Source organism: Artemia sp. Qi Xiang Cuo, chromosome 4, assembly GCF_049724085.1.
Source record: "Artemia sp. Qi Xiang Cuo chromosome 4, ASM4972408v1, whole genome shotgun sequence".
Taxonomy (NCBI): Eukaryota; Metazoa; Arthropoda; class Branchiopoda; order Anostraca; family Artemiidae; genus Artemia; species Artemia sp. Qi Xiang Cuo.
Genome location: NC_142797.1, coordinates 65262326 through 65286178, shown reverse-complemented (window position 1 = coordinate 65286178; position 23853 = coordinate 65262326). Strand labels below are relative to the sequence as shown.

The 23853-nt window shown below is 39.0% G+C and overlaps 1 protein-coding gene across 1 annotated transcript in view; it reads right to left on the bottom strand.

The window, feature by feature from the left end:
* Positions 1-23853, bottom strand: part of LOC148953338 (pre-mRNA splicing factor cwf19l2) — a 269907-nt gene that overhangs the window by 18362 nt on the left and 227692 nt on the right. The window contains exon 13 of the mRNA XM_089087930.1: positions 17850-17966. Coding sequence (XP_088944056.1) covers positions 17850-17966 — 117 coding nt within the window. The remainder of the gene's footprint in view (positions 1-17849; positions 17967-23853) is intronic.

Genomic DNA, 23853 nt, shown 5'->3' with positions numbered 1-23853 from the left:
CTTCACTAATATATCCGTCTGAGTATCCAACAATCTCCCCCACAACTTTCTTAATTCTTGTACAGTTAAAATTTTTTTATTCCAACTAACTAACACGGGTTTTTCCACATTTGAATCAGAGAATGGACCTACGTTACACATTTGAGTGATAGAACTAAAATTTCTATAATGTTCTTGTAGAAATCTAGAGTTTATGGTCAAAAACCCTTGTTAGCTCAGATTCTACAGAAACAGTTTATTTTTCGATCCATACCTGGACTTAAGTTTCACCTATGAACCGACGAATTGTATTTTCCATAATTTTCTTACAAAAGTTTACGGTCAAAAACCCTTATTAACTTAGATTTTTCTCTAGCAACTCGCCCTCCACTATAACTTCGCTAATACATACTTCTGTCAATCAACACGCAGCCCAAAGAGACACCCACAGTCCAAAGAAGCACAAACAGCCGAAAGAGACGTACACAGCCCAAAAAGACTCAAAACAGCCCAAAGAGACACACATATCCCAAAGAGACACATACAGACCAAAAACACTCAAACATCCCAAAAAGACACACAGTTTAACGAGACACACACTGCCTAAAGGGATATACATCATAAAGAGACACCCACAGCCCAAAAAGACACATATAGCTAAAATAGACGCACGTGGCCCAAAGAGACGCAAACATCCAACAAAAAGACACACGAAGCCCAAAACGACACAAAAACAGTCAAAAGAGACACACACATACCAAAAAGATTCAAACTGACCAAAGAGACACACAGCCCAAAGAGACACACACACAGGCTAAAGAGACACACAAAGCCCAAAGAGACACACACATAGCCCAAAGAGACAAAAAAACGCTCATACAGACACATACAAGCCAAAAAGACAAAAAGACTCAAACAGCCCAAAGACACACACAAAAAGACCAAAAAGACTCAAACAGCCCAAAGAGACACACAGCCCAAAGAGAAACACAACTCAAAGAGACAAACACAGACCTAAAAGACTCAAACAGCCCAAAGAGACACATACAGACCAAAAAGACTCAGACACCCTAAAAGACACACAGTCCAACGAGACACACACAGCCTAAAGAGACACACATCACAAAGAGACACCCACAGCTCAAAGAGACACATACAGCTCAAAGAGACGTATACGGCCCAAAGAGACGCACACATCCAACAGAGGAACACAAAGCCAAAAACGACACAAACAGCCAAAAGAGAGACATACACAGAAAATAAAGATTCAAGCTTCTCAAAGAGACACACAGCCTAAGGAGACACCCACATCCCAAAGAGACAGATATTGAAGAAAGAAACATATACACAGCCTGACGAGAAACAAACGGCTAAAAGAGACACACACACAGCCCAAAGAGACAAAAACGCCCATAGTCCATACAGACACATACAGGCGAAAAATATTCAAACACCCCAAAGAGACACACATAGCCCAAAGAGACACACATGGCCTCTAAGAGACACAAACAGCCCAAAGAGACATAAACAGCCCAAAGAGACAAACACAGCCCAAAAAAGACTCAAACAGCCCAAAGAGACACAAACAGATCAAAAAGACTCAAACAGTCCAACGAGACACACAGCCCAAAGAGATGCACAAAGCCCAAAGAAACACACACAGCCCAAAGAGACACAAACAGCCCAAAGAGACAAACACAGACCAAAAAGAATCAAACAGTCAAAAGAGACACACAAACAGACCAAACAGACTCAAACAGCTCAAAGAGACTTACAGCCCAAAGAGACACACACAGCTTCAAGAGACACAAACAGCTCAAAGAGACACAGACAGCCCAAAGAGAAACACAACCCCAAGAGACAAACACAGACCTAAAAGACTCAAACAGCCCAAAGAGACACATATAGACCAAAAAGACTCAGACACCCCAAAAAACACGGTCCAACGAGACACACACAGCCTAAAGAGACACACATCACAAAGAGACACCCAAAGCTCAAAGAGACACATACAGCTCAAAGAGACGTACACGGCCCAAATATACGCACACATCCAACAGAGAGACACAAAGCCCAAAACGACACAAACAGCCAAAAGAGACACACACACAGACCATAAAGATTCAAACTGCCAAAAGAGACACACAGCACAAAGACACACACACAGCCAAAATAGACAAACACTGGATAAAGAGACATAAACACAGACGGAAGAGACAAAAAAACCAAAAAGAGACACACACACAGCCAAACGTGAAAAAAAACACCCATACAGACACATACATACCAAAAAGATTCAAACCCCCCAAAGAGACACACATGGCCTCTAAGAGACACAAATAACCAAAAGAAACACACACAGACCAAAATGACTCAAACAGCCCAAGAGACACATACAGCTCAAAGAGATGCACACGGCCCAAAGAGACGCACACATCCAACAGCCCAAAGAGACGAACATAGCCCAAAGAAACACACACAGCCCAAAGAGACACAAACAGCCCAAAGAGACAAACACAGACCAAAAAGACTCAAACATCCCAAAGAGACACACAAACAGACCAAAAAGACTCAAACAACCCAAAGAGACACACAGCCCAAAGGGACACACACAGCCTCAAGAGACACAAACACCTCAAAGAAACACAGACAGCCCAAACAGAAACACAACCCAAAGAGACAAACACCGACCTAAAAGACTCAAACAGCCCAAAGAGACACATACAGACAAAAAAGACTCAGACACCCCAAAAAAGACACACAGTCCGACGAGAGACACACAGCCTAAAGAGATACACATCACAAAGAGAAACCCATAGCCCAAAGAGACACATACAGCTGAAAGAGAGGTATACGGCCCAAAGAGATTCATACATCCAACAGAGAGGCACAAAGCCCAAAACGACACAAACAGTCAAAAGAGACACACACAAACCAGAAAGATTCAAACTGCCCAAAGAGACACACAGCCTAAAGAGACACACACAGGCCAAAGAGACACACACAGGCTAAAGATACATACACACAGTCCGAAGAGACACACAACGCCCAAAGAGACAAACACCCCGCCCAAAGCGATAAAACACGCCCATACAGACACATACATTCCAAAAAGATTCAAACATCCCCAAAGAGACACACATTACCCAAAGAGACACACATGGCCTCTAAGAGACACAAACAGCCAAAAGAAACACACACAGACCAAAATGACTCAAACAGCTCAAGAGACATTTACAGCTCAAAGAGATGCACACGGCCCAAAGAGACGCACACATCCAACAGAGACCCACAAAGCCCAAAACGACACAAAAAGCCAAAAGAGACACACACAGACCAAAAAGATTCAAACTTCCCAAAGATAAATAAAGAATAAAGACACACACACACCCAAAATATACACAGACACTGGATATATAGAAACACACACCCCTAATACAAAAAAAAAGCCAAACCAGACACCCACACACCCAAAATAGAAAAAACACGCCCATACAGACACATACAGACCAAAAGATTCAAACTCCCCAAAGAGACACACATAGCCCACAGAGACACACACGGTCCCTAAGAGACACAAACATCCAAAAGAAAGATACGCAGATCAAAATGATACAAACATCCCAAAGAGACACACAAAGCCCAAAGAGACACGCACCGACCCTAACAGACCCAAACATCCAAAACACAGACCAAAAAGACTCAAACATCCCAAAGAGACACACAAACAGACCAAAAAGACTCAAACAGCCCAAAGAGACACACAGCCCAAAGGGACACACAAAGCCTCAAGAGACACAACAGCTCAAAGAAACACAGACAGCCCAAAGAGAAACACACCCCAAAGAGACAAACACAGATCTAAAAGACTTAAACAGCCCAAAGAGACACACACAGACCAAAAAGACTCAGACACCCCAAAAAAGACACACAGTCCGACGAGAGACACAGAGCCTAAAGAGACACACGTCACAAAGATACACCCATAGCCCAAAGAGACACATATAGCTCAAAGAGACGTATACGGCCCAAAGAGATGCACACATCCAACACAGACACACAAAGCCCAAAACGGCACAAACAGTCAAAAGAGGCACACACAGACCATAAAGATTCAAACTGCCCAAAGAGACACACAGCCCAAAGAGACACACACAGCCCAAAGAGACACGCACAGGCTAAAGAGACACACAAACAGTTCGAAGAGACACACAAAACCCAAAGAGACACACATACAGCCCAAAGAGACAAAAAACGCCCATACAGACACATACATACCAAAAAGATTCAAACGTCCCCAAAGAGACACACATGGCCCAAAGAGACACACATGGCCTCTAAGTGACACAAACAGCCAAAAGAAACACACACAGACCAAAATGACTCAAACAGCCCAAGAGACACATACAGCTCAAAGAGATGCACACGACCCAAAGAGACGCAAACATCCAACAGAGACACACAAAGCCCAACCAGAACCAAACAGCAAACGGAGACACACACAGACCAAACACACACAAACAGCCCAACGAGACACACAGCACAAAGAGACCCACAGTGCCAAAACACACACACACAGAGGCTAAAGAAAGACACACACCCCGAAAAAACACACAAAGCAAAAAGAGACACACACACAGCCAAAAGAGAAAAAAAACGCCCATACAGACACATACAGACCAAAAGATTCAAACGCCCCAAAGAGACACACATAGCCCAAAGAGACACACACGGTCCCTCAGATAAACAAACATCCAAAAGAAAGACACACAGATCAAAATTACACAAACATCCCAAAGAGGCACACATATCCCAAAGAGACACAGACGGTCCCTAAGAGCCACAAACATCCAAAAGAAATACAAACAGATCAAAAAGACTCACTCACCCCAAAGAGACACAGAGCCCAAAGAAACAAAAACAGCCTAAAGAGACACACAGACCCCAAAGAGACGAACACAGACCAAAAAGACTCAAACACCCCAATGAAACATAAACCGATCAAAAAGACTCAAACACCCCAAAGGAACACACAGCCCAAAGAGACACAAACAGCCCAAAGAAACACAAACAGCCCAAGGAGACATAAACATCCCAAAGAGATAAACACAGTTTTCTTGCCCTCTACATCCCTCTTAGTATCAACGTTTTCGTATAGCATAACGTTAAACTGTTTTAAATTGACAACACTGTTCAAGCACCACTTGCGTTTTATACAGAACACGTCGGAGAGGTATAGCTATCCATTATTAAAATTCTTTTCTTGCCATCTACATCTCTCTTATTATCTACTTTCTAGTATACTATAACATTAGACTCTATTTTAAACTGACAACACTGTTCAAATGCCATTGGGGTTACCTTAACTGCTAATCACTTTAACCCTTTTTCTCTATCGTCAAGTACATGCTCTGGAAAGGTACCTAGGAACATAAGGCAATTCAGTGACCAGAGGGGAATCCTCGCTCGTAACTGGTAATCACTTTAATCCTTTTTTCTCCATCGTCAAGTACATGCTCTGGAAAGGTACCTAGGAACATAAGGCAATTCAGAGACCAGAGGGGAATCCTCGCTCGTAACTGCTAATCACTTTAACCCTTTTTCTCCATCGTCAAGTACATGCTCTGGAAAGGTATACGTCATTATCTTTCGAATAAATAAACTATACCTTTTAAATAATTTCTCCAAAAATATTTTATTCAGAGATTTCACGTTAAAAAATTATCCAATCACTAATTACCCCTTTTTTTATCTTGCCTCCTATCAATTCTGAGTTTCCGGCTAGAATTCGACAAAGCCCATCTTAATCACCAATTTGGTACCCCTTTCACAATAAAAAAAGGCTGAGCAGTGATTACATTTCATTGTCGGCGACAATTCAATCAGATCAGAGTTGTGCAAATGAAATACCTTTTCGCAAATTGAGTTAGCTTCTATTTCATAGACAAAATATTTGAATTCCTTTTATTAACAGCGAAACAAGACGCGCTGGTTTTCTAACACGGGTTTACCCTAAAAAGACATGCATACTGTGAATTAGAAATCTGATAAATTGCGTCAGAACAACTTGTCCTTCATCAAAGTGAAAGACAAGTCCTCAAAGTATAAGACCATGTCCGGTTGGCCTAGAAACATATCTGGTTGGCCCGGAATGTGGGGGAGCTCTGAATCTCTTTGAAAAGGTGTAATGCCCTGTAGAAATGTTTACCTATATAAATGGGGATAGTCACTCTCTTTGAAAAACCAAACCAGACTATACCCATCAAACCAGACTATACCCACCAAACCAGATTGTACTCACCAAACCAGATTATACCTACCAGAAACCTGTTTGGTACAGGGGCCCCTTAGAAGTATAATGTTGATTACTACTGCTGTTTTCTAAACTTGACCCCTTCCCCTCCAGGGAGTATGGGAGAGGTACTGCCTGAAAAACCCAGGACAATTTCCAAGTTTATAGGACAATATTTTGTCTGCACTTAGGGTAACTGGTCGACCTATTTTGTTGTGCAGTTTAGTAACTATAGGGATATTTGATAATCTAGGAATCAATTTCTGAAACCTAATAGAAACTCATTATGCTTCATACATTTAGTTACACGGAGTTACTCTATAGTTTAGTTACTCTATACCTTTTATTAAGTTAACCGTAATCTATATAGCCCTTGTACTTTGAGTCAACCAATAGAGCTTTAATATTCGCCACTCTTGCTAAGCGTTTTTGACTCACGCAAGAGCTTTCCAGTGGAGGGGGAGAATTTCTTAAAATAACTGACAAAATCTCGGTAAAAGCACTTAAATGGTGGTTAAGCTACTTGACTATGTTTTCTTCAAGAAAGGAAGAGTGTTTATCAAACAGTTCGTGGTAACGAACTGTAAGTAAGAAGCGACCCGGCCCAATAGTAACCAAAACTCTAAAAAATGGAATTTTGATACCAATAGATACATCAAATGAATCAGATTCTTATGCTGATTTCAAATATATAAGTTTCATCAGTTGTAGTCTTACCCATCAAAAGTTACGCCTTACCCTGAGAAAATTTGCCTTATTTTCGAAAAAAGGAGGAAACACCCCCTTATAATGAAAATCACACCATCAGATTTAGCGCATCACAGAACCCTACAGTAGAGGTTTCAAGCTCCTATTTGCCAAAATTTGGATTTTTTTTTATTTTTTGCCAGAAGAAATATCACGGATACGTGTTTATTTTTTTTTCTTCTTTTTCCCAGGGGTGATCGTACCGACCCAATGGTCCTAGAATATAGCAGGAGGACTCATTCGAACGGAAATTAAAAGTTCTAGTGTCATTTTTAAGCACTGTATAAAGATAATAGCAGTAAGTTTACCAAAGATAATTTCTGGCTCTTCATTCTCGGTGCGAACAAACGGCTCCTCCCACTTCTTCTTGCATTAGCGGGTTAGTATGTATCCGTCAATCAATGAGAAATGGTTCAAAATTGTATTATTCGTAATTGCGAAAGCAGAAAGAAACTTGGTGATATGGCCAAGTGGTTTGCAACTGTCCCATCTCACAGGTATGACTTAATTTATATACAAATTATGACTTAATCTATTATTTATATACAGTGGACCTTACTGATTGGTATATGTAGGATTTCTAAAAAGGGGGGCGGGGGGCTTGATGAAATTCGTAAAAATAAGGAAATTTCTAGTGTTAACTTCTAATCAATACTGCAACAGGGAAATACCCGAAATTTTATAGTGGAGAGGGATCCACGAAGTGGCGGGAGTATTTGAAATTTGTCACAAAATTGTTTACCGCAAAGGGGCAACCTAACAGTTTTAGCACAGATTATCTATTAGGTTTCACAATAGTCTGTGGTTTTAAATAGTAATATTGTGCCATGGAGCATCAAAACTTTTTTTTATTATTTTTTTTTTTGGCAAGGAAAAATGTTCCCTTTAATTTCCATTTATTTTATTTTCCTTTTAATTTCCTTTAATTTTCATTTAATTTTTCCTCGTTTATGCTCTTTTTTTGGGCCATAGAAATGTCATTTGAAATTTGATAGAGGATCTTTTACTTGGGAGGATCTTTCCATGGAGAAAGCTTTGATGAAGGAAGGGGCATTGCTATGAAGGGGGCACCGGATTTCCTAGTCAATACCTCGCACTTTACGCTAAAGTTTTTTTAAGTTGTTCGTTACGTAACTTAATTCGTAAGTTACATATATTTATTACTAATAAAATCGTTCGTAAATAAAATTAAACAACTTTCGAGAAAACGATTTAACCAAAAAAAGTAAAATTAATATGCAAATTTCGTTTGAATTATTCATGGACGGTGAGCCAAAATCAAAACCCGCATTAATTCAAAAACGTCCAGAAATAAAAAAAAAACAAGTTTTTTAACTGAAAGTAAGGAGCGACATTAAAACTTAAAACGAACAGAAATTATTTCGCATATGAAAGGGGCTGTCCCCTCCTCAACGCCTCGCTCTTTAGGCTAACAGCCCTATTCATATACGGAATAATTTCTGTTCGTTTTAAGTTTTAATGTCGCTCCTTACTTTCAGTTAGAAAAAACTTGTTTTTATTTTATTTTATGAAAATAAAAGCAGGACTGGAAATTGGTGAGCAGCAGGATATTTTCTCTTCTAGAAAAAATGGTGAACAAGAAAATTTTTCCAGACCAATAAACCGTCTTTAAGACCCGTCTTAATTGGGAGTTCTGCTACTTTACTGTATTCTTCATGAAAAGGAAGAGTCTTTATGCAAATAAAAGTAGGACTGGAAAATGGTGCATAGCAGAGCATTATCTCTGCAAGAAAAAAAAGGTCATAAATAATGTTCTCCAGACCACAAAACCGTCTTTAAGACCTGTCTTAAATGGTGTTTCTACTGCATTCCTATTTCTTCTTCAGGAAAGGAAGAGTCCTTATGCAAATATATACAGGACTGGAAAATAGTGAGCAGCAGAACATTTTCCCTGTAATAAAAAATGCCGAGAAATAATATTTTCCCGTCTGAAATGGGGGTTCTTCTTCTTTACTACATCATCTCCAAGAAAAGAATAGTCTTTATGCAAATAAAATCAGGACTGGAAATTGAAGAGCAGCAGGATATTTTCGAAGACTTCAAAGACAGGATATAAAAACGAAGACTTGCCCTAGGAAGTACAAGCTTTAAGAGGCTACTCCCCCTCTTTAAAAATAAACACATATCTATGCAAGTGAAACTTCGACTTTTCGGCTCTCTAATCATACCTGTCGCCATGTACACCTACGAAACGTGGACACCGAAGGTCGAAGATGAACGCAGAATTTTGGCTTTCGAGACAAAATGCCTCCGACGCATTGCCGGAATCACATACCAAGACAGAGTCTCAAATGAAGACCTTCGGAAGCAGCTGAAGCGGGAAACTACTATTCTCCAAAAAGTGCGCCTGCAGCAACTTAGGTGGCTGGACCACTTACAGCGAATGGAGAACTCGCGCCTGCCAAAAGTTGTCTTCGAAGAAAGGGTCCACGGTAGACACCCACCTGGAAGACCTAGGAAGAGATGGCGTGACAACTTCGTAAGTGACCTCTTATGCCTTCTGAGACAAGCTGACGACCGGGCTTTGTACAGGAAAACTGATGCAGGAACGTGTTAAGGAGATAGCCCCAACGCGACCCTTGAGGACGTCCGGGACATAAGTCAAGTCGAGTCAAGGATATTTTCTCCTCTAGACAAAAAAAGGCGTACAATGATATTTTTCCAGGCCAAAAAACCGTCTTTAAGACCCGTCCTAATTGGGGGTTCTGCTGCCTTACTATGTCTTCATCAAGAAAGGAAGAGTCATTATGCAAATATAAACAGGACTGGAAAATGGTGAACAGCAGAATATTTTTTTTATAAGAAACAGAGGTGAGAAATAACATTTCTAGGCCAAGTAACCACTTTAAGACCCGTCTTAAACGGGGTTCCTGCTGTTTTCCTATGTCATCTCCAAGAAAGGAAGAATCTTTATGCAAATAAAGGCATGATAGGAAATTGGTGAGCAGCAGGATGTTTCCTCTTCTAGGGAAAAAAGGCGAACAATGATATTTTTCCAGGTCAAGAAACCGTCTTTAAGACCCGTCCTAATTGGGGGTTCTGCTGCTTTGCTATGTCTTCTTCAAGAAAGGAAGAGATCTTATGCAAATATATACAGGACTGGAAAATGGTCTGCAGCACAAGCGAAAAAAGGCTAGAAGTAATATTTTCCAACCCAAGTATTAGTCTTTAAGGCCCGTCTTAAATGGGGGTTCTGCTACTTTAGTATTTCATGAAAGGAAGAGTCTTTATGAAAGGAAGAGTCTTTATGCAAATAAAGCGTGATAGAAAATTGGTGAGCAGCAGGATATTTTCTCTTTTAGAAAAAATTGACGAGCAACGATATTTTTCGAGGTCAAGAACCCTTCTTTAGAACCGTCTTAATTGGTAGTTCTGCTGCTTTACTATGTCTTCTGCAACAAAAGAAGACTCTTTATGCAAATAAAAGCAGGACTAGATATTGGTGAGCAGCAGGACATTTTCTCTGTAAGAAAAAAGGCGAGAGATAATGTTTTTTCAGGCCAAGTAAACGTCTTTAAGACCAGTCTTAAATGGGCGTCCTAATACTTTACTCTATCATCTCCAAGAAAGGAAGAGGATTTTTATGCAAATAAAAGCATGATAGGAAATTGATGAACAGCAGGATATTTTCTCTTCTAAAAAAAAAGGCGAGCAACGATATTATTCGAGAGCAAGAAACCGTCTTTAGAACCGTCTTAAATGGTAGTTCTGCTGCTTTACTATGTCTTCTCCAAGAAAAGATGAGTATTTATGCAAACAATAGCAGGACTGAAATTGGTGAGCAGCAAGGCATTTTCTCTGAAAGAAAAAAAGGCGGGAGATAATATTTTTCAGGCCAAGTAACTGTCCTAAAGACAAGTCTTAAATGGGGGTTCGGCTACTTTGCTATCTCATCTCCAAGAAAGGAAGAGTCTTTATGCAAATAAAAGAATTATAGGAATTTGGAGAGCACCAGGATATTTTCTCTTCTAAAAAAAGGCGAGCAACGATAGTTTTCTTGGCTAAGAAACCGTCTTTATGAACGTCTAAATTGGTAGTTCTGTTGTTTTACTATGTCTTCTTCAGGAAAGAACGAGTTCTTTTGCAAATATAAACAGTACTGGAAAAGAGTGAGCAGCAGAACATTTTCTCTGAAAGAAAAAAAGGCGAGAGATAATGTTTTTCAGGCCAAGTCACCGTCTTTAAGACCAGTCTTAAATGGAGGTTCTGCTATTTTACTATGCATTCTTCAAGAAAGGAAGAGTCCTTATGCAAATAATAGAACTATGGCTGGAATATGGTGAGCAGCAGAACATTTTCTCTTCTAAGAAAAAAGGCGAGCAGATAATAGTTGTTCTTGGCCAAGTAACCGTCTCTTATGACCAGTCTTAAATTGGGGGTTCTGCTACTTTACTATGCATTCTTCAAGAAAGGAAGAGTCCTTATGAAAATATAAATAGAACTGAAAAATCTCAAATAATTTTGAGACAAGTAGCTATGATTAACCGTGTGAATTATTTTCTTCCTCCTGACATCCTAGTTACCCTCTATTATTCCTTTATTTTCCCTTACCTTTCTTATTGCGGATCAGTTTGGGGAAATACAAAACGGTCCTTCATTACAGGACTCAAATTTGCCCAAACCGTGCTTTAAAACCAGTCTTAAATGGACGTTCTGCTATTTTACTATGCATTCTTCAAGAAAGGAAGAGTCCTTATGCAAATATAAACATGGCTGGAATATGGTGAGCAGCAGAACATTTTCTCTGTAAGAAAAAAAGGCGAGAGATAATGTTGTTCTTGCCAAGTAACCTTTCTTAAGACCAGTCTTAAATGGGGGTTCTGCTACTTTACTATACATTCTTCAAGAAAGGAAGAGTCCTTATGCAAATATAAATAGGACTGAAAAATGGTGAGCAGCAAAACGTTTTCTCTGTAAGAAAAAAAAGGAGAGAGATAATATTGTTCATGCCAAGTAACCGTCCTTAAGACCAGTCTTAAATGGGGGTTCTGCTACTTTGCTATGACATCTCCAAGAAAGGAAAAGACTTTATGTAAATAAAAGCATGATAGCAAATTGGTGAGCAGCAGGACATTTTTCTTCTACGAAAAAAGGCTAAGAATGATATTTTTCTAGACCAAGAAAAGCTCTTTGACCCATCTCAATAGGTAGTTCTGCTGCTTTACTATGTCTTCTTCAAGAAAGGACGAGTCCTTATGCAAATATAAATAGGACTGGAAAATGGTGAGCAGCAAAACGTTATTTTTTCATGCGAAGTAACCATCTATAAGACCTGTCTTAAATGGTGTAGTCGTTTGCCATAATGGGACAATAACAATAATAAGGATCCCTCATTTTCTGGCAATAGCGTAAATAAGGACAATTAAAGATAATAATGCTAAAATAGAACACCGTTCTAGTTTTCTTATTCATCCTAGTATTGAAGCAATACCAAGTTATAGGTTCAGAAGGAGAGATCCGTGGTCTTTTCTAATCTTCTCGTTCCTATTAATAAGGAGACAGGTAAAGCAGAGCATGACGAGTTCTCCTCCAATCGTCTTAAACATGAATTAACACTAGGCAAAACCTGTTCTTCGCAGTTTTTATATAAGCATCATAAGGTGCATTTTCCTGTGTCCGATGTGCCATTGAGATTCAGTCAAAACAATAAAATTTATATATAACTCAACACACAATAAATCTTCCTCATCTTTTCAGAATTATTTTCCAAATGGAACACAAAGAGATATTTTTACCAAAAGCATTAGTGCCCTCTTATACCTAATAAGTTCATAGATGTAAAAGAGTTCATTTAACAAATCGTTTCCGCAAGGAAAAAAAAGAAAGAGATTTATTCAACCGTTGTTGATGATACTTATATCAGCCTTTCCACTTCACTGAGAGAAGGGAAATAGAGATACAGACTAGCCCTTTAAAGGAATATCATACTAAGCCTTGTAGACAGAATAAATCTACAATATTTAGGGATGGAGCAATTATAAAGATTTATAGAACTTCTGAGCGTCTGTTACTAAATTTCCTTTTCGTTATGGAATAGTTAATATAGACTTAAGAAGTCAGTCTCGGTGGAAAATAAATTTTCCTAAATGATAAAGAAGGAAAGGATCATCTGATGAGACACATCATCTCTTCTGAGACTTTTTTTTTATTTATAATCTATTTTCTTTTTACAGACATAATTACATGTTCACACATATGGAGAGGCAAACTCTGAAGAAGAACTAAAGATTACCCATTTTCTAGAATAAACCGGTCATTGTAGGATAAAAGTAAAGAGAGACCCTTGCCCACAGTAACTGAAGATCCAAAATATTAATTTTAACAATAATATAGATGGAACAAAGAGGTATAATTTTTTAGCTGATTCCAAATATGTAAAATAAATTAGGTTTGAAGATATCCATCAGATGATGTTAGCATGAAAACATTTCCATCTAATAATAAAAAGATGGAAAACCTCAAAAGCATTACAATCTTTTTTTTAAAGTAAATTATGCCGTCAAACTTAACATATTTTGCTAAACTTATACTGCAAAGCGCAAGTGTGAGCCAAATAGGGCAAAATTTCAAAAGACCAAAATTACTATTTAACTATTTCGCTTTAAGGAATTGAAAAGCCTTAAGAAAACCATGAGGTTTCCAAGAGCAAATTACTGAACAGTCTGTAATTCATTTACCATAAAAAACAAAAATAGAAAGAAATCAAATGAAAAAAAAACAAAGTTGTTGTTAAAAGAAACAAGAGAGCAACGTCAGAACTAAAACAAACAGAAAATAAAGTAAATGTGGAAGAACTGCTCATGCTCTTTACGCAGAAGTTCAATTTAGTGTACTGATCTCTAAGTAGAATTTTTAATACATTATGTTCCATTGTCTTTCAAAAGAATTTGCAATTTCTAATGATGTAGTTTTGCTCAATGCGCTATTTAAACTTTAGTCCAAAGAGTGGGAGTTTGGAGGGACCGGCAGCACAATTTAAAATTACAATAATTTGAATTATACTGTTGATCTTTGCTTTCATACGAAAGACTTATCTAGTATTTAATTACAAAAAGTAGATGAATATATTGCAAGGAAGGTTTGGTAGTCTGATGCAAAAAGAGAATATATAGGGCATTGTTGATTAGGAAAATGTTTAGGCTAATCTTTTCTGAATAGCAATACGTTAGTAAACACGGATTTGAGACCCGAGTAACAAGAATCAAGAAAAACAAATACCTGAAAAAGAAACAAGATCAAAATAATTGAGAAACAAACAATTCCTAAAACTTGTTCGTATTTTAGATTGAACAGCTAGCCAACATAAAGAAAACAAAATCGGTAGCCCGAGGCTAAATAAGCAAAAATAGGGCACCATTATTTACCAAAATATTTAGAAGAATTTGTTTTGAATAACAACCCGCTGTAGGTATGCTAGTATAAAAAAAAAAAAAAAAAAAAACTGTTAAGTTACCACAAACAAGAATAGTAAATTTGAGACATCTGGAGTAAGTTAGAACTCAATGTTCTCATATAATTAGTAATATTTTAGAGAGTTGTAGACTGGGAAGAGAGTTGAAATGAAGCGATTTGCAAAGTAGCAGTAGTTTAAACAATTGCTTCTCAGAGAGTTTTTCTCTGCGTTTAATAAAACTAGTTGAGCTAGGCCAGCGAAACTCAAATTTTCAGGATTAGAAACCTGAGCTGATTTCTGAAAGTGTGTCCAAAAAGCCACCGTTCACCCCTCTTAAATAAACATAGAAAACGTTTAGAGCGACCGAGGAATCCAAACGTGAGATAGAACAAAAAAAGTGGTGGAATCCCTGAAAATCTATTATCGGTCTTAAGAGACTTGGTGAAAATCAATTATTTTAAAGATAATTTAAAGAGGTAAGTTTTAAGATGGGTTATTGAATTATTTGATTGCCTCTCGAGAAAAAAGAAACCAACTGGAAAAACAAAAGGGACAAGGTGGATATTCGTAGCCAATTTGTGTCGGCCCAAAAATGAAAGCATAGCTTTTTTTATGTGTGAAATATAGATGGGTCTGACAAAATGAAATCGGGTGTGAAGTATGGTGGAAAGTGGGATTTCAAAGTGAATGCTATGATACTATTAAGCAGATGGAGTGATTCGTCAGGGTAAGTATGGAACATACGGAGAGGTGCAAAGAGGTGGTGTATACGCTTGTAGAGGTGGTATGTACATGTTTATTTTTCTATTTTTGTTATTATTTTGCTTGTTATCGTAGTCCAATAACAGTTCTGCATCAAATGTCATAGCATATTATATTCACATTAATCTTACATTGATCATATTATGTATCAATCTTAAACTTATATTATTTGATTGCAATAAATAGTGTTCATCTGTTGTATGAAGGTCACCGATAAATACATATACTTTAGCATAAAGATGGAGATGCTATAGTTCCTTAAAATGAGAATCGTACACGGATAGAGCTGAAGGATACCGACGTCTTTTGGAGAAACAGTGAGCACGCACTATCTTCCGGAAATCATAACCATACAAAGCTTAATAATCTGTATAATGAAAGGAAACAAGGAACTAGATTTTCCTCCTTCAACCTTTTTAGTAGAAAGGTCTTCTTCTACTACTACTACTACTACTAACAACTCACCGCAGCACCAACTCACCTCCATCCCAATCTATTCAAAGCCTCCCTTTTTACACCCACCAATGAGGTTCCCATTTCCTTCAAATCTTTCTTTATGACGTCCTCCCACCCCAGACGAGGACGACCTGCTTTCCATTTAGCCATAGACGGTTGGCCGAAAAGAACAATCTTTGGCAATGCGTCATCCTTCATCTAAACGACGTGCCCTTGCCATCTCTACCTTTTTTCCGTTATATCCCTAGAGAGCAGTATTAGACCACATTTTTCGCACAGTCTATTCTTTAACATACGGTCAGTCAGCCGGGTACCCAGGACAATCCTTAAGCAATTTCTCTGGAAAACATCTAGCAAATATTCATCCGCTTTTCTCAGCGCCCATGCTTCAGAGCCATATTTGACCGCTGTCATCACTGTAGCTTCTAATATTCTAGTCTTGGGTTGCAGACTTATCTTCCTATTCTTCCAAACTTTTTTTAACTGTGAAAAAACACCCTGAGCCTTGGCTATTCTACTTTTGACATCTTCACTGCTCCCACCATCTTTACTAATAATACTACCGAGGTAAGTGAAGCTGTCCACCTGAAAAATCTTTTCATTACCCAACTTCACCTTTTCATCTTCACTTATTCCTAGCCTTAGTGACTTAGTCTTCTTAACATTAATTTTAAACTCTATGCTAGCACCCTGAACTTGCAAAACCTTAAAACTTCATTCATTTTGCTCACACTTTCATCTAGGATGCTTAAATCATCAGCATAATCTAAGTCCAGGGGACCTTTTTCCCCATTTGATTCCGTGGTCTCCCATTGCCTTTCCTGTGCTCCTTAAGACAAAGTCCATCAAAATAATCCATGTAAAAGGGGATAGAAAATAACCCTGCTTAACTCCTGATTTAATACAAAACCAGCTGCTAACCTCATTTCCTACCTTAACCGAAGCAGTGCTATTCTCGTACATAGCAATAATCACTTTAACGTATTTTTCTGGTGTATCATACAAGGATAAAACCTTTACTAAAGCTCTTCTATGAACAGAATCGAACGCTTGCTCATAATCTATAAAACTGAGGACCAAAGGTGTTTGAAAATTCAGGCACTTCTCAATTATTAACCTAAGAGTGGAGTATTTGTATTTCAGTGTCTGAATGGTCTTGAACCCGATTTTTTTATGAATATTTTTAAGCCTAATTCGTTTTATCACACTTATTCGACTAGGAGTGCGGATAGTCTTGTATCTGAGCCACAGAGCACAAAGAAAAGAAGTCAAGTGACCAGTCACATGGGCCCGTCAGTTTGGAATTCGTTCCCAGATTCTGTTCATCAAGCTGAAAGTGTGCCTCAACTTAAAACCCGTAATAAAAATCATTCCTTTGCAGGAATTTGGTAGTGTTAAAGGTTCGAGAGAAGGCTTTTTTTTTTTTTTTTTTTTTTTTTTTTTTTTTGTGCCATTATATATTTATCATTAATTTCAGTTATTATTATTGTTATCCCCCTTTTTCATTTTATTTGGTATGTTGAATTGGCATGCATGATATCCAACCGGTCGCTTTTTCAAGCATCTTATTTCTTTAGTGCGACTTGTTGTCACAATGAGTTTTTTTTTTGTTAATAAAAATGTGTGAACCTGAAACCTGAACCTGAAAATTTGGTCGACACATCCTCTACCTTTTCTAAAACCGCACTGTTCTTCTCTTAAAGCTTTGTCAACGGCATCTCTCTGTCTAAAAAGTATCATATTACTAAGTAATTTACTACCTACAGAGACCAGACTAATCCCTCGATAATTAGCACACTTACTTTTATCACCTTTCTTATAAAGTGGCTTAATTAAGGTTTTGCTAAAATCATTAGGTACTTCCCCTTTTTCAAAAATCATATTCATAATCTTCTACAAAAAGGGTCTTCTACACTTCTTGAAACCGGAGTCATTCAAAAATATAGACGATTGATGACTAACATTATGATTCAGAAAATGATATCAGGATAGTTTCGATTGAAAAGAGGTTTAATGTTTCTACAAATACGAGGTTAGCGGAGTATTCCTGGACCACAGGTCCACGCCAATTGTACAGGTTGTAAATACTTATATGATTCTGATTTCAACCCAGTATAACATGACCCCTTTATGACACAAAATATGCATCTACAGGTGGCTTAAAAACAGATTAAAAAAGAAAAGAGGACCCTTATTTACCTGAATTTCCTCCCATACATCTTCATCAGTTTGCACAGAACAGGATATATGTTGAGCTGGAATAATGAGACAGTGTCCAGATGTTAGAGGAGTGTGAGCGGGTAAGGCAAGATAGGCCTGAAAGAATAAGCAAATGGCATGGACACCCAATGAACCTATTGTAACTTTCAAAGTAAAACAGTTTTTTGTTATTACCAATTTGAAAGGAGTGTTAAGCTTTGATTAGGAAAAACTGAATTCTGAAAACTGAAAAACTAATTAGGAGGAACTGAATTAAGCTTCGATTAGAAAAAACTGATTTCTGAAAAAAACTGATTAGGAGAAACTGAATTCTGAAAACTGAAAAACTGATTAGGAGAAACAGAATTAAGCCTCGTTTAGGAAAATTGAATTATAAAAACTGAAAAACTGATTAGGAGAAACTAAATTAATTTTCGATGAGGAAAACTGAATACTGAAAACTGAACAACTGATTAGGAGAAACTGAATTAAGCTTCGATTAAGAAAAACACAAAGGAAAAACTGAATAAAGGGTGCCAATAATTTCGGAAGGGACACGTTGATTCTAGAAAAAGATTTTTTTTTTTTAAGTAGCTATCAGTAGTCTCCTATCAGTTACTAGAACTGCGAAAGCTTTTACTTAGAATAAAAAAATAGTGTGACGTCCTTTAAATTGTAAAACCTAGTGAAACCCATTGGCAAATTCCCATGAAACAATGGGGCAATTCTAATTTCGCAACCACAAACATTACAGAGAAATGTTTGACATGGGATAAAAAAAAAACTAACGCCCAAGGTTTGTAAAAGTATAAAACTTATGATTTAATATCTTATGATTGGGATTGTGATGTGAATCACAACCTTATGGTATTTATAGTTGTGATGTGAAATCGACACGTTTTTTATTAGTTGATGATTTATGCCTTCGAAGATTTCTTGCAATCTTCCTTTTCGCACAAAATTATATTCTTCCCTTTTTATGCCTCATATTCTTGCTCTTTCTCCTTTTTGACCTCTGCTATTGGATAAAAATAAATGTACACTCCGGTCTTGTTTTTATCGTTTTTTTAAAGTTTCTGCTATGTTTGCCCCCCTTGGAAAAGCAAGTCCACGATTAGTGTAAAGTATTGCAGTCCTGATCCGTATCTGAATATAGGTAAATCTAGATGTTAATAAGGCGTGATTCATTAAGATGTGAGTTTTATTAATTTGTTTGTAGTTTTTTTTCTTTTTCTTTATACGTAGCGGTTAATTTAATTTCCCTTTAATTTTTATTTTCCTTTGATATAGGCTTCCCCAAACGGGAAGCCGAAATATTCAGATTGATATTATTTAAAGTTTATTGTTGCTGTTTTTGTTTTGTTCCACTGTTTTGTTTAAATTATACCCGTTTATCTCTCTCTTAAATTCTGTATTTGGCTATACAGAAAAGAATTCAGAAAGTTTGGCATAGTTGGGTTAAGGAATCACCTTCTAATATTTTTCTTTATTAATATTTTTCTTTAATAGTGTTTTTTTTTATTAATGTTTATCTTTAGTGTTTTTATTGTGTTTTTTTTCCATTTTTTTTTCTTCGCTACTTCGCTTATGATTTTGTATCATTAAAGTGGGCAATAAAGTCATTCATTCAATAGTGCCTATCTAGACTCTACACTTTGAAGCAAGGTAAATTCTCATTCTGCATGAATTATATTCTAATTTCTTAGCCTCAAAACAACACTTCTGATACATTTTTGGCGCAGAATAACCAAAATTGACATCTTCGGGCTTGTTAAACGTTCATAAAACCTACAATTGAATAGTGAGTATCAAATCGCTGAAACCAGATAGATGAGCATAGTACAAGAGGCAACAAGGAAGATGTAAATGATTCAAGAAGGATGTCAAATTGATATAAAAGTACTGAGTAAAAATGACACCAAGAGAACAACTCAAAGCGTGACCCTTATAGAAACTGATATGATCGAGCCCACTTTTTTCATTTTTAACCATAATAATTCATAAATAAAATGAAAATATATACATATTCAAGCAGCGAGAAAAAAATTTAATAGTTACAACATATTTATTTAGACAGACTCCTTGATTAGCTTTTTTGAGTTGAGTGTGAGTTGAACAACTAAGCTTGCTTGAGTTTGTTAGAGAATTAATATCGTGTAGAAATATTACTGGTTTCATGGCGGGTAACAGACTATTGATACCTTTATATATTACTCTTAAATTTTCTGCAGGCCGCTTTATGATATTTATACTTGTAATCCTGTTATTTTAGAGGCGAATGGAGTTCGTCCGGAATGAGGCAGACTATGTCTGCTGACCACGTGCCTCTGGATATGGGGTTTCCACTAACTAAACACTCCATGTTAATGGGCATCCTAAACATGATGAGGTGGATTGAGCCCACCCCAGGGACTTTCAGTATCTAGGCAAGTCCTTACTCTAACTGCATCCCAGGCCTAGAGATTGTTGGGCCTGCAACCCTCCAGCCGAAAATTTTACCGCAACCATAAACGATGATACTGCCTCGGATGACCGAGGCATACTGCCTCGGATGACCTTTACCTTCCACGACCCCAGCATGTCCCTGGAACGATTTAAGACAATCGAATGAACCTTATTGACCAAGGTGGAATACGACTCACCACCTGGAACGTACTCACACTCAACTTTCCTGGAGTTAAATCAATGCTTGCCTATGAGCTAAAACGCTTCAATATAGCTGTGGCTGGCTTAAAGGAAACCCGCCTTGTCGGAAGAGAGTCCGAGGATATTGGTGAAGGATATCACCTGATCTGGTGACCCAAAAAGCAAGGCAAATGGTGTAGGCCTCGCGCTGAACGCTAGAGCCAAGAGATGCCTTCTCTCCTATAAACAAATTTCAGTTAGAATACTGATGGCTCAGCTCCAGCACAGGCATGGAAAGTGGACAATTATTGTATGCTATGCTCCCACCAATCCTAGCCCTGCGGAAGTGAAGGATCGGTTCTATGCGGAGCTCTCAGTGACCCTGTCTAGAGTCCCAACCCACGACATCGTCACTCTTCTGGGAGACCATAACGCGACGGTAAATGACAGGGAGGGCGTGTGGAGAAGTGTTCTCGGCCCTGTGACTCCAGATTCACTGAATGACAACGGGCAAAGACTCCTCCAGCTCTGCAATATGCATAATCTGGTTATTTCAAACACGCTCTTTCAAAGAAGAGATATACACAAATACACTTGGTATAGTAACGACGGCCAGACAAAGAAGATGATAGATTATGTTATGATCTCGGGTCGCTGGCGCTCGTCGATAACAAATTGCCGGACTTATAGGTCGGCCGAGCTTGGAAACACAGACCATAGGATGGTAGTCACCACACTCAGGCTACGCCTGAGAGCACAAGGACAAGAAAGACTGCCTCCCAAGCTCGATCTGAGTAGTCTGGCTAGATCTCAGATGCACCAGAAGTATGCTCTCGATATCTCTAACCGGTTTAGCTGCCTCCAAGTTCTGGACGACCCTGAAGTAGCCTGGAAGTCTTTCAAAGATAATATACTCAATTCTGCTGGCAGTACCATTGGCCGCAGCAGACATAAGAATAAACCCTGGATATCCCAGGAGACTCTGTCGGTGATCGAGCTGTGCCGGAAGGCCAGCTTAGCAAAGAATATGCCATAGTACAGACGACTCAATTGTCTGCGCAATAGCCGACTGCACAGTGATAGGAAGACCTTTGTCGACAAGAAAGCCAGCGATCTTGAAGATGCCTCGAGAAAAGGAGACACCTGCTCCCTCTACAAACCCCTCCGCGAGCTGACGGAAGGGAAGACTTCCACCATGAGCCGTGTTTTTTCTGCTGACGGAAGCATGCTGGATGACGATGCAGGCCAATTCTTTGCCTGGAGTAGTGACTTCTCAACGCTTCTGAATGCCAAGGCAGTTGCTCATCCCGACCCCGATCTGATTCAAGCAGCAAAGACCACACCCGAAGCTATTTCCGACCTCGTATCGCAACAGTTTACCAACTTTGAGATCCAAAATGCTGTAAAACGGTTAAATAATAATCGAGCTCCCGGCGTCTGTGGTATTTCTGCAGAAATCCTCAAGTTCGGAGGTGCAGCGATGATTCTGTGGCTCCAGCTAATCTTCCCAACTGTATGGACGACGGAAAGGATACCGAATGACTGGTGTGCTGGCATGATATTGCCACTCTGGAAAAGTAAGGGCAGCCGTCAAATCTGCTCCAACTATCGTGGGATCACGCTTCTCTCCGTTCCTGGTAAACTCTTCGCCATGTCACTCTTGGACAGGTGTTCCACCTTTTTGCGTAGAAAGAGAAGAGTCCAGCAAGCCGGGTTCACGCCCGGCAGGTCGACGACGGATCAAATTTTCACTATGCGCCAGTTGATCGAGAAGACGCGAGAGTTCCACCGAAAAGCGTACATCGCATTCATGGACTTTAAGGCTGCCTTCGATTCTGTTGATCGCCGTTCACTTTGGCTGATACTAAGAACTACGGGTCTACACAAGAAATATTGCTCACTTTTTGAAAAGCTGTATGAGGATACGGAAAGCTGCGTGCAAGTCAATGGAAGACGCAGTCCCACATTCCCGGTGAAGACTGGCGTCCGCCAGGGTTGTGCCGCCGCTCCCGAGCTTTTCAACTGCGTCATAGACCATGTTATGGCCAGCACGATGAATCGCGTTCAATTCGGTCTTCAGTTCGGAGACCGGGTACTCTCTGATGCTGACTTCGCCGACGACATAGCGCTAGTTGCGAACACCGTCGAAAAGGTTACCAAAGCTCTCCAGGTGCTCTCAGAAGAAACCTCGAAAGTTCGACTGAAGATCAACTGGCAGAAAACCAAAGTTATGCTCCTTGAGCCTCCCACGTCCCGTTCTACTGTAAAGGAAGTCAACATCGGAAGCAACCGAGTAGATGTGGTTGAAGACTTCACTTACCTGGGATCTATTCTGTCGAAGGATGGCTTGATCACAAAAGAGCTTACATCTCGAATAGCCAAAGCATCGGCACTGGTTGGGAGGCTTATCAGCATTTGGCGAAAGCCAAACATACGGCGCTTTTCCAAAATGCGCATCTACAATGCGTTCAGTCAGCACCGTCCTGCTGTATGGAGCGGAGACGTGGCCAGCTGCCAAATCTATCCTCAGCGCTGTCGATGTCGCTTAGACGAAACATCTCCGAAGAATCGAAAGACTTCACTGGACTGACTTCATTAGCAACCAGACTCTCCTATCATGTTCAGCTCAAACTCCTTTCTCAACGCAGCTCGCCCAACGTAGTGTTCGGTGGTACGGCCACCTCCTTCGTATGCCACGCGACGCCCCAGCATGGGTCGCATTTGACTTTGACCCCACCCTACACGGATGGAAACGACCCAGAGGATGCCCACACACTAGGTGGAAAGACAAAGCCGATGAATTCCTCACCCAAGCCCACATCCCGGTGGAAGAAGCTGCGATCCTGGCAAGCGATAGGTCAACCTGGAGGCGCCTAGTCTCATCGTTCTCTACGCCGAACCCTCGGCAAGTAAGTAAGTCAATCCTGTTATTTTGCGTAGGTTTTGCGTTTTCAGCAAAGCGCTAGTTTTTCTGAATTCTAGGAATATAGGGAAACATGATGAGACAGTTACGTTGAAACACTGTTTCAAAACCATGTTGGATAAACTGCAAAGCGGTAGCTTTTGTTCGTTTTAAGTTTCAACTTTACTCTTCATTTTCATCATGCAACTTTGTGTGTGTTTCTTTTAATTATTTGCAAACTAAGTGACGTCATTTTGTGCAACCTCAATTTTTTTCCAATGAGCGTAGAAAGAACCATTTATATCTGTTTTATTTCAGATAATACTTATATTTCCTGCCAAAACTTAAAACAAATTGTCTGTCGTTTTAAAACACGAATCACGCAATCTATCATCTAATATAATTACTAGGAAATGGCATTTGCTTCTTGGACTGAAAAATTGTCCAATACAATCTAGTTCCATTTAATCCACTTAG